General features: G+C 39.9%; 1 protein-coding gene across 2 annotated transcripts; it reads left to right on the forward strand.

Moving 5' to 3' along the window:
* The first annotated feature begins 128 nt into the window (after nt 1–128).
* On the forward strand, nt 129–16504 carry LOC131456433 (fibulin-1-like). 2 transcript variants are annotated; one of them, XM_058624776.1, is made up of 16 exons: nt 130–410; nt 731–839; nt 2370–2493; nt 3027–3180; nt 5351–5440; nt 5593–5730; nt 6518–6655; nt 7226–7369; nt 7765–7887; nt 8536–8664; nt 9050–9169; nt 9421–9552; nt 10468–10591; nt 15058–15200; nt 15589–15729; nt 15869–16504. In XM_058624776.1, the coding sequence occupies exons 1-16, from the start codon at nt 356–358 to the stop codon at nt 16006–16008; spliced, it is 2004 nt and encodes a 667-aa protein (XP_058480759.1). In that variant the 5' UTR covers nt 130–355; the 3' UTR covers nt 16009–16504. The 2 variants fall into 2 exon arrangements, with proteins under 2 accessions (XP_058480760.1, XP_058480759.1); XM_058624777.1 differs by lacking the exons at nt 15058–15200; nt 15589–15729; nt 15869–16504 and adding an exon at nt 10860–12821 and having other exon boundaries at nt 129–410.
* The last annotated feature ends 138 nt before the right edge of the window (nt 16505–16642 follow it).

The raw sequence follows: 16642 nt of genomic DNA on the forward strand, positions 1-16642 counted from the left end.
CAAATTAAAAGTCCCACATTGGCACTTTTTCATTATCAATAGCAGCGTCTCCTCTGGACTCTCACTGACGTCATGCTCAGTCCACATCCTGACCTGTTGTCGGCGGTATAGTCACCCGGTGACAAAGTTAAACCTCCACCCACCGAGTCACCACCTCCACACAAACCTAAGAAATCACGTCCGCGTCTCCTGCTGCTGTTCCTGTGAGATGTTCTCCTCCCCGGCGGAGCAAAGTCCTGCAGGAGCCGCTCATCGTCCTCCCTTCCGCTGTGTGACCCACTGATCCAAAACTTGGTACATTTAAAAATCATCAAATCAAGACTTGGGGACATTTTACGCAGCGACGCTGGGTCCGATGGCGCCGTGGATAATACTTGTGTTTTCTTTATGTGGACTTCTCCAGGGACAAGGTGAGAACCGAGATACGTGCGAATTTACGTGCAACAGAATTTGGACGAATTTTAAATCTGTTGGTGTTTAAAAAAAAAAAAAAAAAAAAAAAAACTAGAAAAAAATGCGCATGATTATTTAGGAAACTTCCACAACTTCAACTGGAGCCTGTTTTGTCGTCCATTCACTGCCTATCACGAGAGTGTGAGCCCATTTGAATTAAATCTGAGTCAGTCACTAAATCACTCACTGCTGGTCCAGTCAAGTTCATCATGCTGTTGTTTTCCACCCACTGCGCTGCATCCACTTTATGACTAATCCCATCATCCCAACCCTGCAGAGACTCAGTCTCCCACTGTGCAAGAATGCTGTCAGGACGGGAGGGATGCAGCCCACAGAGGACAAGACTGTTCCGTCCTCACACCACTCTCACACGCCCACACCTGCAGGTAAGAAACACCTGGTTTCTCCTTACAACAGTGGTCTTTCTGCATGGGGGTAAAAACTGGGGTGGGGGTCTCAAAATGGATGGGCTCATGAGCAGAGGTGGAAAGTGTACTGAAATATTCTACCACTATTTTGATAACATTATACTTAAGTACAAGTAAAAGTACCTGTCTAAAAATCTACTCAAGTTAAAATAAAAAAGTAGCTTGTTTAAAAGTTCCTTAGTTACTTTTTTTAACAAGGTTGGGGTTCTTTATTGTGTCATGCAAAAAGGAGGGGACACAAATCTCACATTCGTTGTTTTTAATTGAAGGCAAACCTTTACAAATTAAAGTCAAAATGGGTCAAAGGTCACAAATGCTTCAGCTTTCTCACTCACTTAATTAACGCCAATTCACCTGTCCTCATCATTCATTCACCTGTCCTCCTCATTTACCTGTCCTCCTCATTCGCCTGTCCTCATCCTTCATTCACCTGTCCTCATCATTCATTCACCTGTCCTCCTCATTCGCCTGTCCTCATAATTCACCTGTCCTCCTTATTCACCTATCCTCCTCATTCACCTGTCCTCATCATTCAATAGATAATCAATTTCCCTTGCTGGGCACAAGGAGAGGCCAAAACAAAACAGGGGATCATTGTAAAATGATATTTCATGGAAGTGGTTGTGTATCCCGCGTAAAGTAAAGTAAAATACACAGCATCCATTGTTTAAAACAAATGGTTGACACATTTAAGAATGTTACTTAAGTCAATACAAGGTCAAGTTGGCACTTGTTTCATATATAGACTAAAAAAAGGCATAGTTAAGAATATTAATGCACTTGTAACACTAATTAATAACATTCATTTGTACATGTGGATGTTGGTTTAAGATGCTTATGGCAGTGGGATTAAAGGAGGTGGGTCTGATAAATGTTTTTCTTGGCCACGTAGACTTTTTAGCTGCGGGTTTATAGGTGTAAAAAGCCTGACGTGAAAGTTTTCCAGTGGGAAACGTATCCGACCTCTAAGGCTGTGGGGTTTGTGATGGCGTCTTAAAAAGCAGGAAACAAACTGTAAATCGTCTCTACAGCCCATCAACTGTCCTTCCTATTACAGGGCAGGCCTGCCACATTTAACTACGACACTGTTAGTGCAGGCGTTAAGTGCCCGGAGCGTTCTTTGTAGCACCGAGGGGCCCTGTTTGACTTAAAGAAACATGGAGGTGGTGATTGATGGGGGAACACCTGGTCCACACATGGAGGTCAGATGAGGCAACATTTGCCGCGGACGAACAGTAAAATAGAGACACTCGGTGAGGAGAATAGCCCATGGTAAAATGGATGTAAATATGAAAGGTTGCCAATAGAAATGTTGCAAAGTCCCAGGTCTCTTTGTGAAGATACAACCACAAAATAACCAAAAAGTAACCAAAAAACAATCATCATTAATGCAAATCAGGGACGTATTCCTTTAAGTGAACAGTGCTCTTTATCGTAGAGCAGATAGTGCTGTTCCTGCTCATGCTTACGTTTTCTGCTCGTTCACAGGATTGTCCAAGAGCAGTGTTGTACGGCAGCACTCGCGGAGAAGCTCTGTAGCAGCGGCGTCGAGTTGGCTCGCAGGCAAGGAGCCTGTGACGTGTCTGCGTCCTCGGAATCTCACATCTCAAAGGTGGTTCTCTCTCCTTAGTCACAACCAGGGGAAGGAAGGAAGAGCATTATATAAATGTATATTACATATACAAAGTATTATTATATTATATATATATATATATATATATATATATATATATACATAAAGTACAATATGTCAAAAAAACAACATTACTTTTGAATACTAACACAAGATCTCGTGTCGCCCAGTGGCATTCCCTCACCACACAGGAAGTGATGTGTTTTACATAGAGACAGACAGTGACAGTGACAGTAACAGTAACATCGTCAACATCGTCAATAGTTGCACACTGCAGCTTTAAAATCCAATCAGGTAGTGCTTTGATTCATTGAGCTCCAGTCTTTACTTTACTGAAAAGTGGCTCATTTAAATGTGTGGTGCCAACATATAACTGACAAAGCACATTTAAATATAAGTGAAAACAAAACAAATTTAAGTAGTATATATGTATACTCAATTATAGGAACACAAGTATTTGTCCTTTTTCACCTCTGTACATCGCATGCTTTCTTCTGTTTGTCCCCGTGTAGATGTGTTGTGACTGCTGTTTGCTCGGCCTGTCATCAGGCCCGGCTTTGAAGTGTAACCTTCAGGGTCTGTTGGTGGGGACACAGTGCGCACAAACAGCTGCAGCCTGCTGCAGCCAAAACACAAAAGCAGAGGTGCCAACACAGAATTCTAAAGGTAAAAAAACCCCTTCTCTTTCTCGTGATTAGCTCTTCTCTGTTATCATCTTTGTGACGCTCGAGTCAATCAGAGCAAAACAATCATTAAACGTGGCCATTTAAACACAAACGACTTTCAGCACAGTGTGACTTTGTTAGGCTTTAGACTCTCAGGGATATGATGTATTTTAACTAAAGTAGGTGCACGATCAAGTCTGAACAAGCTGCATTATAAGAATCAGAGAGCAGCACTGTTTTCCATAAAGGAGTGGATTGTATCTGTGGAGCAGATTGTTTCCCACAGGCCAGACACACAGGAGGTCTGGTGGGCTAAACTGCAGAAATGATGCCAAATGGTGAGTTGTTGTGGCTCACAGCTTTTGTTGCCCAACTGGCTCCAAGTGAAAAGCACAAACATGTGGGAGGCAAAGATCTGTTTGCGAAGAAAAGCAAACCATTGTGGTGCTCGTGTAGAGCAAAGGCCAGAGTGATAAGAGCAAACAGAGGCAAAGTGTTTGACCTGCGTCCTCCTCACTCCTCCTCTGCGGTCACTATCAGTCAGTTTGCATGTAAACAAGTAAGTGTGAGTGAAAGTGAACTAAGTCGCCTTGATAAATAGGATTTGGAGTTGAATCACTATGACATGTACGTGTTCAATTGGACAAGAGCTGGACTGAAGCTGAAAACATCCTACCCCTGGCTTAAACCCTGAAATAATGAAAGATTCTGGCACACAAAAATATAAGACAACAGTAACAAAAACGTGACAAAAAGACCTATTTTATTCTCTGTCCGGAATTGAATATTTTAAACTTTGTGGATGTAGAAAGACTCAAAATGGAGCTTGACATGTGAAAGACTGACCAAAAACTAAACTGGAAACTGCGTAATACCATAAGGGGGTATACAGTCCTCTATCTGTGACACCGGGTCATAGGTCATTCAATGTGACCGTTCAATGTGACCTGACAAATACTTTTCTGACCATTATTGAATCTCAAATTCAGGGACAATGGTACATTTCTTTTCACCAAAAAAAGACACCCAGTTATACTTTCTAGAGAAAACAGTATATATACATATACATATATATATGTACAGTATACTATGTGTGTGTGTAAGCAATTTTACTAGTGAAATAGCATGATGAATGTCTTTATTGTGATGTTAAGATTGAATATTGTACTATAGGTTATATATATATAACTGGATATGGAATGATGTTTACTTCACAATATAATCTAAATAATTTAGTGTGGACAACTGTAATTACAATACCAAACAAGCTTATATATGCAATACATTTCAGAGTGTGATAATTACAACCCCATTTCTTTATTTTTAATATTACTTTACTATTATGATTATGATTATTTTTGTTATTATTATTATTATTATTATTACCAACAGTCACAGGACAGAAATTCCGGGTTGTGGCACCAGGACCGGAGTAATTCTGGGTCCTATAGCTATAGCAACAAGAGAGCATACATAAGAGTTATGTAGTTAAGTAGAAACTTTAATTTATAGTTTATAGCCTATAGATTATGTAGAAACTTTCTGAACCTATGGATATTAAAATGTGGACCTGAGCACTTTGAAATGTATGTTTAAATCAAAAGATTACCTCTGCCAACAACCATAGAGAGTCAATATCAACTCAGAGGAAATGAAATGTTTTTAAAAAAACAAAAACACAGCATTTAGAACAAACGATAAAGAAAAACTGGATATAAGTTAAGGGTGTGTATCTGTGGAGCAGCTGCATGGAGGAATTCAAATGAAGTACTTTACTTTTCAAACTTAAAAAAACATTGAAAACCTTTTACTATTAATACGCATATGAAGACAGAGTCGTACTTTGTGTGTTGGACGTGTGTCAACACAAATGTATCTGCATATATTTGTGTACTATACCTTTGAGTGAAATATACCAACTAATATCCCCAAGGGGCAATTAGGTTCACTGGCAGTCGTCAAATAAAAAACAGAAAAAATACAGTAGAGTTCACTCAACAAGGCGTCTAATATCATCTGCTATTAGAATGTGTGGATTCAGGGCTCAACAAATGTAACAACAGCACATGGAACAAAAGGGGTTTTACACTGATGTGACCTCAAGGTGGCTTTTGTCTAATTCCCATATGATTTTGTAAAGTCACTCATTTTCTTCCCCGCGCTGTTTTCAGACTCCTCCTGCTCCCAGCTGCACACCGACGACGGCTCATGTGGCTGCCGAGATGGTTTTCAACTGCAGAGTGATGGAGTGACATGTGAAGGTAAGTCATATCGACAATTTACACGCACGGTAATTCAACCTAACTCGTAAAGCAATTCACGCAACATGGTGTTAGTTAAAAAAGAATCGACATGATGTGTCAATTTACTTGTAGAATCGTCCTATTTGTGAGTGCATGTCTCTCTCTTTCAGATATAAACGAGTGTCTGACGGGCAGCCCCAACTGCATGTCCGGTCAAACGTGCATCAACACAGAAGGCTCCTTTCGCTGTCAGAGGCAAACTGGCTGTGGCACAGGGTATGAACTCAAGGACAACAACAGCTGTGAAGGTAACAAGACAGTTGCACTGTGGACTCCTTATATGGTTGTCCTGGGGGGGGGGGGTGTTTATAGTTCACATATTCAGGCTAAAAAAAAAAGCCTTTTTTTCCGTCTTCTTATGTGTTGTTGAGTCAAAGTTAGGATTCATTTTATATCGCATTTTTAGTAGTGACATAAAGTAGCAAGAATTGTGCAGAAGTCACAAAATAGCCAGGCACACTCTGTATTGCACATTATTATAGCCTCTGTATATACTGTATGTTTTAACATAGTAATGGAAAAAGGGTTAAGGGTTAAGTCGTAAAATATCCTCTAGAGCAGCTTCCCCCAGACTGGGATTAGTTTTGTGTCTCCAAATGAGTTTGCAATTTTTTTCCAGCCCTACTAAATAACATGCGTAAAAGATTTACTATCTATCCAATGTAATTTCTTTTAAGTGGCTTTTTTTACCCGTTCATAACGATTTTAGATATTACATAAATTTCGAATCGAATATAGTAGCCATAAGTACTTTAAAATAAAAATAATTTGGTTTTATTAGCATGATAATGTATGTAATTAAGGACAAACTAGCCAGAGTAAAAAATATTTCTTCACAGGGAGGAGTGAACGCCTGAGCCCTCCTTTTATTACAGTCTGCAATTTTACCAGCAGATGCCATTCATTCTTATTCACTGAGCCTTTAAGTTTAGAAGAGGCAGCTCTAGCGTTCACAATACTGAATGTTGTGTAGCAGATTTTGTTCTAAGATGTACGCACAGTGTGTTTACTCTGCATTCTCCTTGGATGTCGCAGACCTGGACGAGTGTGCTTTGGGGACCCACAACTGTGGTCCACAGTTTACGTGCACCAACACAGCCGGCTCGTTCCGCTGCCGCCCGAAAGAGAAGTGCTCTGTAGGTTTAATTCAGGACGCTGCCGGCACATGCATCGGTGAGTCCAACTCTTAAAATAAGAAAAAAATACACCAGTCACATTTGAGTTGACAAACAACCAATACGAAGACTGGTTCTTCCTAAAAGATGTGATGAGGCACTGAGACTAACATGTTTTATTTAATACAGAATCCTTTAAAAGCCTCTTTCAATGAGATAAACCATTTAACAATAATTGGAAACACAGAGGTTTTTTTTTTATTTATACGACATCCATTCCTTTGTTGAGAACTCTAGGTGCTCTATTTTGCTGCTGGTTAGTTTTTTCTTCCTTTCCTTCTTTCTTGAACCAATTCATACCATTAAAAATGGCTGCAACTAACAATTATTTTCATCGTCTATTAATCGAGTAATTGTTGAGTCCATAACATGTTGGAAAATGTTAAAGAATTGTAGATCAGTGTTTCTCAAACTAAATATTATAAATATAAATATTCACATTTAAGAAGCTAAAAACTTGTTTAAACCTTTTTAAAAACATTAATCGATTACCAAAATAAAGAGACATTTAAAAATAAGTGAAAATGCTTGATGAATAGTGTGTTTTTTTGTGTGCCTGTCGTATTAGATATAAATGAGTGTGTGGCCAATGACAGTCCATGCCCGTCTGGCCACACGTGTGTCAACATGGTGGGCTCCTATGTCTGTCGCCGGAACATCGTCACCTGTGGAAGAGGCTATCATCTAACTGAGGAGGGCACACGCTGTGAAGGTAAGTACTGATACAACAAAAATATTTGCTCTTTGGGCTTTTAGATATTTTTATTATTGTACTATACTACTTGCACTGCTATACATGATGCATATCTGAGTTTCTGTACAGTATATATATATATATATATATATATATATATATATATATATTGTAAATCATTCCCATTGTGTACATTTCCCCAGTAATATTTACCGTCTGCACACTGTACTTTATACCATATAGTCACAGCCCATTGTATATACCTGCAGCAATAGACATATTTAATAGTATATTGTATTTATTGCACTTCTGCTTTCATGCAATCTGCATTTCCGTTGCCTCGTTCCTCCTGTGACACGTGCAGTGACAGTGGAGTTGAATCTAATCTAATCACTTCAATCTTCCCGCCTCAGACACCGATGAGTGTCGCACTGGCAACGCTTGTGTCGGCCACGGCTGCACGAACCTTGTGGGAACGTACCGCTGTGAGTGCAGACATGGCTACACCTTCAACACCATCAGCAGACTGTGTGAAGGTAAAGTATTTACAGCTATCTTATTGTTTTAAAGGGGCCCATGTCTAAAATATCTTAAAGTAGTTATATACTTATACACATATCTATCTATCTATCTATCTATCTATCTATCTATCTATCTATCTATCGAGCTGACTAGCCGAATAGCTGGCTATCTATTTAGCTAACTAGCTAGCTGTCTGTCTATCTATCTATCTATCTATCTAGCTGGCTAAATATCTAGCTAACTAGCTAGCTGTCTATCTATCTATCTATCTATCTATCTATCTATCTATCTGGCTAGCTGGTTAGCTGGCTATCTATCTCGCTAACTAGCTAGCTGTCTATCTATCTATCTATCTATCTATCTGTCTATCTGTCTATCTATCTATCTATCTATCTATCTATCTATCTATCTATCTATCTATCTTTATACCTGGGTGTTGAGGTGCTATGAGCTCCATTATTGGATGAGGTGTGGCTACATGGTGGCGTAGTGGCTAGCATTGTTGCCCTATAGCAAAAAGACCCTGGTTGGATCCTCTGTTAACCTGCCCAGGGTGTGACAATAATCTTCTTACATAATGTACCTTGAAGCGATAACGTTGTTTCTTGTATATATTCATTTAATTTCAATGTTTCATCACTTCCGTCCTCTGTGCTCTGTAGACATTAATGAATGCAGGGAGCATTATGTAGAGCGACTGTGTGCCCACAAGTGTGAGAACACAGAGGGCTCCTACCAGTGCAGCTGCACCATTGGCTTCAAACTGTCCCAAGACGGCAAGAGCTGTGAGGGTAAGCCCGCAATTTATTTTCATTCATAAAGGTTTTTTACTCTGAAGTGGGGAAAATGTTTGGCATTTTGTTCCGGGTCTTTGTTGCCAGAGAGGAAAGAGTGGGAAGTACACAACATTTGGTTGTAAATATGTTTTTTATTATATTATTATATTTCAAATTGTTAAAACAGTGTTTTAACATGCAGTAAATTGTTACTTACTCACAGGACATGGTCTGGTCCTTTTATGGTTAAATGAGCAAAGAAACCTGACATTTTGAGGGTTTGGTGTTACAGTGTTAAAGGACTTCCTGGTAAAGGTTGAATAATTCATGAAAATGAAGACTTAAATTATGCCATGAGAGCAAGCTGTGAACAAACGTCGCTGTCCCTTTGTGCTGACAGATATAAATGAGTGTGAGCAGAACCCTTGTAACCAGGAATGTGCCAACGTCTACGGCTCCTACCAGTGCTACTGTCGCCGTGGTTACCAGCTGAGCGACATCGATGGGATAACATGTGACGGTACAGTTTGTGTTCATGGAGGACTCCTCCACTCATTCACCCCCTTTTTCAAGTGCACTCGGGAGCTACGGTGGCCTTTGCGTACCAGAAAAGATGTTGTTCTACCTCGTTTGTGTCATAAGCTTTATTTTAAGTATATATAAAGGCTACAAAACCAAACTATTTTAATTTTAAAACAACTACACATTGATACAATCTTACTGTAGTGAATTTCTCTATTTTTTCTTTCTCTAACTATTTGTTTCTTTCAGATATTGATGAGTGTGCTCTGCTCGCTGGAGGTCACGTGTGTTCCTACAGCTGCAAGAACTCCCCAGGAAGCTTCTCCTGTACTTGCCCTCCCACTGGATACATACTTGGCCCCAGTGGACGCATGTGTCAAGGTCAGCTGCCACACAGACTTCACTCACTTTTACAGCTTTCATAAATACAAACAGTAGTTATTTGTACAATTTATTTGGGCACGTCATGTGAGACGGTGCGCTCCCGTCTCATCACCATCAACTTTTTTATTTGTCATTTAATCTTTCGCACAAGAGCAGGTCCATCATCTCAGTGAATCGTTTACAATTTCCTGCATGTGCCATTGCAACGGTAGCTCAGTGGTAGAGCGAGTCGTCTTTCAACTTAAAGCTTGGGGATTTGATTCCCGGCTCTACTCGTCTAAATGACGATGTTTCCTGTGAATGAGTATGAAAGATGAGTGATAGAAAATGCGCTGTATGAAAGTGTGAGTGAATGGGTGAATTGCAAAACTGTAAAGCAGCTTTGAGTGATCAAGACTAGAAAAGCGCTCTATAAATACAGACCATTTAAATAGGCCCACCTGGCTATTAAAGGGAATGACAAGTGAAGGTGTTATTGGCTTCTACACTGAACCTTTAATACCTTTATTTGATGTTACACCCAAAACACACCTATGAATAATTCAGACATTAAATACAACCCCTTTTGGCCTTGTGCCACACCTTGCACAAGATTATGCGTCATGTAAACAACAAAATTGGAGGAGGACATGCCCTAATTTGCCTATTGTCTCGTGGGCCGAATACAATTGTATGAATGGTTCTCTGTCAGTATATGTTGTCGAGGATGAAGCAGTAGACAGTGAATATTTTGGTATGTTTTTTATAAAAGGCAGACTGTAGTATGGTGTATAGAAGTTGTGAAGTGAAGAGGCAAATTTCTAGTATTTCTCCAGTGTGGTTGTCCATCCCTCCCCACCAAAGAAAATGCAAGGAAGTTTTTGTTTTGTTGTGATTAACTGTATCACTTTGTATTCCCTCCCGTGTTTACAGACATCGACGAATGTGCAAGCGCGAGCCACACCTGCTCTGTATCTGAGAGCTGCTTCAACGTCCAGGGGGGATTTCGCTGTCTGTCCTTCCAGTGTCCTCAAAACTTTCGACAAGTATCGCAGGGGTAAGCGCTGAAGACTGCTGGGTTATGAGAGGGTTCACTGTCCCCTGAGCTGTGCATGATGCATCCCACTCATCTTTGGTTCATCTTTTAAAGTCTCATTTTCCAATTCATTCATTTATCAATTTTTTTTTGTTTTGGCCCGCTTTTGACATTCATTCTCCCGATTTCTTCTATTACATTTCCTCTTTTCCACATCTCTTTCAAGCCACACGTTCAGTTTACTCTGCCCTCCGTCCAGTGAGCCCCTCATTTTATTTTTCCCTTTCAGCCGTTGCGAGCGCGTGACTTGTGAGTTCGCGCGGGATCCTGCGTCGTGCCGCTCACTTCCACTGAGAATCTCCTTCTATAACATCAGCTTCCCCACCGACACTCCCGTCCCTGCTGATATTTTCCGAATGGGCCCCGCCAATTCAATCCAGGGAGATGAGATGCTGTTCAACGTCACGTCAGGAGATGAAGAGGGTTTCTTTATCGTGCAGCAGCAGATCCATGGAGGCGTGATCACCCTTCGCCGTGTCTTGTCTGAGCCTCGGGATTTCCTTCTGACCGTGGAGATGAGGCTGATTCGTTATGGAACCGCACATCTATACATGGCCAAGATTGCTGTTTTTGTCACACATGAGCAACCCATGCGAACCTCCAGGAAACCGCCACATTTGAAGTCTAGTCTTTAAGATGTAAACGTAAATGTACACTGAAAGTAGAGTGAATTTGAGTCATGTATTTCACAAATGAGTCAGCGTAGTTTCCTGTTTGATGTTGTTACCTTGTTGCCCATTGACCGCTGTTTTGATCCAGATGAAAAGACATTTCATTAGAATAATATGTGGATTATTAAGAGCGGGAAAAGCTTTTGTGCTGAACAAAACCCAGATTTTCCCTTTAAGATATTAGAAATATATGGAGCCCCTCACATGACATGGGAAAGAAAATAATTGATTTGTGGCCGCAAATTACTAATTTGTTCCCACGAAATAGATAAAATGTGTGCACGCATAGTATTAATAACATTCTCATGAATTAAAGCGACCAAAGAGGGCTGAAGCTTTGGGATGGACAGAGATAGTGTGATTTGTTTTAGGTTAGGAATGAGTTACAAAGATATTCTCAAAAGCCTGGTACTGCAAGTGTTGTGCCAAGGTCGTTATCTTTTATTTGTATCCCTTGCTGCGGGATGAATTCAGCTAGGCGGAGGCGGGGTTAAGTTGCTACCTGTAAAGTAACCTGGCTCTTAATATTCTGCCCTCTTTGCTTTCAGCCCTCTTTTACATATTTTGTGGACACAAATTAATATTCATGGGCATGTTTTACCCATTTCGTGGGAAGAAATTAGTATCTCGTGGCCAGAAATAAATTTTTCATGTGCACATTTGGCCTATTTCGTGGGAAGGAGTTAGTATTTCATGCGCACATTTGACCTATTTCGTGGGAAGGAATTAGTATTTCGTGGCCACAAATTAGTATTTCATGCGCACATTTGACCTTTTTCGTGGGAAGGAATTAGTATTTCATGGCCACAAATTAGTATTCCGTAGCCACAAATTAGTATTTCATGTGCACATTTTTACCTATTTGTGGGAAGGAGTTAGTATTTTGTGGGAAGGAATTAGTATTTAATGCGCACAATTTACCTATTTCTTGGGAAGGAATTAGTATTTCATGGCCACAAATTAGTATTTCATGCGCAGATTTGACCTATTTTGTGGGAAAAAATTGGTATTTCGTGGGAAGGAATTAGTACTTTGTGGCCACAAATTAGTATTTTGTGGCCACGTTTTACCTATTTTGTTGGAACAAATTAGTATTTTGTGGCCACAAATTAATATTTTGTGCGCCTAAATTAATATTATAATAAAAAAAAATCCCATTTCATGTCTGGGGCTGCGTAGAAATACACTTACACGAGAAGACAAATACCACTGTCATGCCTGTATGACAGCAACAAGGTAATAAGTTCATTAAATTCAGTTGTTATGACTGCTCTTGATGCCTTTATGTTATTTATTCCAGGATATGGTATAGCTGCAGGTATATCAGGACATTCCTCTCACCACTAGATGGGGCTCATTGGCTGTCATAGATCTCTACAATGTTCTGACACTAATGCCCTCATATGCATTAACTGCTGATGGCAGGCAGCTCAGTCTACCTCATGTCTCTGTTGCAGCTTCCATTTATTTGTACTTTCTGTGTGTTTGAGAATAAAAAAGTGACAGATTTAAAGAGAAAATGTATTTCACTCTTGACTGTCTAAGCACACACACACACATTGGCAGTGGTTTCCGCCACAACTTCTTGTGCTTCCTCCGCTGTGGTCATTTTTTAATGTAAAAACCAATTTTTCCTATGATCTGCTCCAAGCGGCCTCGCCATACGATCAAACAGGCCTCGCTTCAGCGAACAGCAAGAAAAATAAGCGTGGCACTTATTTATGGGCACAGGGGGCCCAGCCGTGCAGCATGGGCTCTCAATTAGTGGTGGAGCGACATTACAATTCACATGATGGATGATGCTTTTAGTGTTGGTATTGGGTGGTTATCAGTAAATCTTCTGTAAATGATACCAAAGGGCCACTAGCTCTGCTGGTCAGCTGGATAAATGCAACCAGACACATTTTTTTGTTCCACTCCAAGGGTTGAGTGGATCTACAGTGGAGCGGATTAAAAATGCAAAGAAGTATAATTCTCCAGGATAGTTAGATTATATAACCACATAATTTCCTGAAATACTTAGTAAATAATGACACTCATGTAAAACTAGTGAAATGGGGTGTCATTATTATAATAACATCTCTATTTTCCCATTTGCCGGTTGCTGATTTCGTCAAAGATCTTGACGTTTCCTCCTTCGTGCCATTTTAATATGATGTCATTTATGGCCAAATCATGTGACTCTCATTCTTACTTATCCTCTGCTGGTTCTCTACCAGCAAGTTTCTTCTTGATGACATTTCACTGGACTGGAATACCACACAATCATCTCTGTGGCTTTGGCCTCTGGCTCACAGCAAACTACTTGGACTCACCTGCTTGCTGTTAATGACATGGTTGCGCTCTCGCTGCACTTTCTGAGGTTATGTTTGAAAGCTTTACTGTCTTCACATTGGGGAACCCTCACAATTCTGATTCCAGGGTTTGGCCTGTTTCTCAGGCATTCGTCACTTGGTTAACCATAGAGGTCTATGGGGCTATTCAGGTGTTGCCAGTTTTTTTTTTTTTTTTTCATGCTCAACTCAACAAGCTTTTCTCACACTGTGTTTAGAAATGATATTGTGGATGTAAAATACGTACAATCGCGACCGTTAGCATTTACAGTGGTTACAACAATCCCAATTTAATTGTTGCATGAGTGTTGTTGCCAGATTTAAAGGTCCACTGTGTAAGAAATAGTGACATCTAATGGCAAGACTACAGACTGCTTTCCCCTTCCTTTCCCATGTGTATCTGGGAACTACGGTGTCCTTTGTATGTCAAAAAAGTTATAAACTTATGGCGTGTTTCCACCAAGTGGAATGGTCCGGTTTGGTACAGTGCGTATTTTTTTGCGATTTTGAATAAATATCAACTTGGAAGGAATTACAATATGATTCGCAATGTCAGAGGGAATGCTCATTATTCTGATTTTCCCTTTCGAAAAACATATTTAAAATGATAACCGTGTGATATTTGTGCAAATCTGTGAGAAACAAAGATGACTCTTTATTCTCTAAGTCAAGGGACTTGGTTTTACCATTCCAAACCCTACCATACTGTACTAAACCGAACTGCTGTATGAGGGAAACACGGGGTCCTCTGTAAAGCAAGGCTCTTTCCCTGACTATTCTGAAGCTATGAAAACGATTATATACTTATACAAACATGCTTATGGGTAGCGTATTCAATTTCAACCAATAAATCCTCCTAAATGTTGGACCCTTAATGAAAAATGCAAAAAGGAAGCTGTACTTACACTCTGTGTTACAAATAAACTGTCCCATCATTTGTTTACGTGTCAGCAACAGACGGACATTGAAAGTAAAAGTGTGTGTGCCTTATATAGGCAACAGAAAAAGACATAACAAGGACACAATAACAGACCATAAAAGTATGTATATATGTATAGAGAGAGAGAGTTTTAGCTAAACTTGTCTGTCATTATCTGTTGTCAATTTCCTCCCCACCTTTATATTTTATCGCCACTGAAGAACCTAGTGAGGCTTTTTAGGTCCAGTTCAGTTCCGGGTGTTGCAGTGCTCAGGGCTGTGGGGTTCGCAGGCCAAAAATCAATATACTGGCTGCCCCATTGTTTTATTTCAATTTAACATCTGTGGTGACACATGCTGGTCATTTTAGGTCTTAATATAATCAATTTTCCTACGCCTTTAATGCCTGTATGCTACTACCTTTGGAAATTCTGTTTTTTGATTCACAAATTCTTCCTCTCTCTCTCTCTCTTTTCTTTTTTTTACGACCATCTGTCCCCTGTAGATCCAGACAGGACGCTTCAGTCAGTCTGCGTTGTATCAACACCTGCCAACCTGGGAGCAGCGACTGTGCCCGGGATCCTGCCCATCTCATCACCTACAGCGCGCTCACTCTGCCTTACTTCAGAGACTTCACTGGACCGGAGGGTACAACAAGAGTGGCATGAAATAAAATTCATCAGCCTCCTGGTGGCTCTGTGCGATGACTCTCTGACATTTCAAGTAGCATATGATTATATGCATATGCCTTTTGAGTCTGACCTGCCAGCATGATTGGGTTCAAGTGTTCATGTATCATGTTACTCCATTCAGTAGCTTGCAAAAGCAAATTCTGACATTATTTGCAGCCTTATGGAAGCAAAACTTTCCACCCACCAACCTGCCATAGCTCATCAGATTCAATTACATAGTTCAAACCCACAGAACAATTGTTTAATTGTAGCATAAATATCCATATTTGATTTGAAGAACTGAATTCATTCTGTGGTTTGCCTCTATCAGACTAATAAAAGCTTTAAACCAATTTGTTCAACAGAAATAATTTTCCTGCGGACATCTGTGGCAGCTTATCCTGCTCCTACCACTGGTGCAAGTGATGTTTTCTTTGAGATCATGGCTGGAGATGAACATCTCTCCTTTGAGGTGGAGAGGCGCGACCACCAGGGCATGATCATGGGTAAGGGGAAACTCAGAACCAGACTGTTACTCCTTTACAAAAAAAAACATATTTTAAAGGATATGCTCATATTTTATTTACCTGATGTATATTTTTGACCGGATTTGAGTCACTAATCCTAATCTGTGTCCTCTTCCAGGTGTGGTTCAGCAGGTGAAACGCATCATTGGCCCAAAAGACCTTGTGTTGAGGGTGACCATGGATTACTTCAAGTCAGGAGTCTTTTCCCATCAAAATCTTATTGTCATGCACATTTTCATTTCCGAGTACTGGTTCTGAGCTGAGCTAAAACGGAAAGGGGAAACGCGACATGAGTAATACAACATGCAACTCTGCCATTATACGATTTAAATATAATGTTTGATTGTTTACAAATGCCACGTTTATTGTGCTGAATCTAATTACAGTTGCAGTTTGCAACCCATCAAAATAATCCACAGCAATACGATACCTTGCGTGCCTTAACAAGAGAGAAATTAAATATAACCACAGATTTACATGGTAATAATAATAATGCTGTCTCTTTGCTTAGTTTAACCATAAAAGGGCCAGAAAATGTCCTGTGAGTAAGTGCTTTTGCCCATTTTTCCAGAATAACTTTCAATATCTGGCAGTTATTTACAACTGACTGTATTAAGAATTTAAAAAGACCCCACTCTAGTTAAATTTGAGTTTAACAGTATAAAACGTATTTAAAATTAAAAGAGTTTTTGTCTCAATGTCCAAAAACAAGCCCACTTTTTCCACTTTTTTTACAAAGCAAGATAGCGGCCTCCATAAACAAGGCCCTTAAAATGTATGTAAAAGGCTTATTCTATGGCTACGTGAATATACACTAAAAAACACATTTATGGGCAGTATAAATAAGTTTCTGCTCAAAAACAATTTTAAACGTTGCACACTGGAACTTTAA

Source organism: Solea solea, chromosome 3, assembly GCF_958295425.1.
Source record: "Solea solea chromosome 3, fSolSol10.1, whole genome shotgun sequence".
Classification (NCBI taxonomy): Eukaryota; Metazoa; Chordata; class Actinopteri; order Pleuronectiformes; family Soleidae; genus Solea; species Solea solea.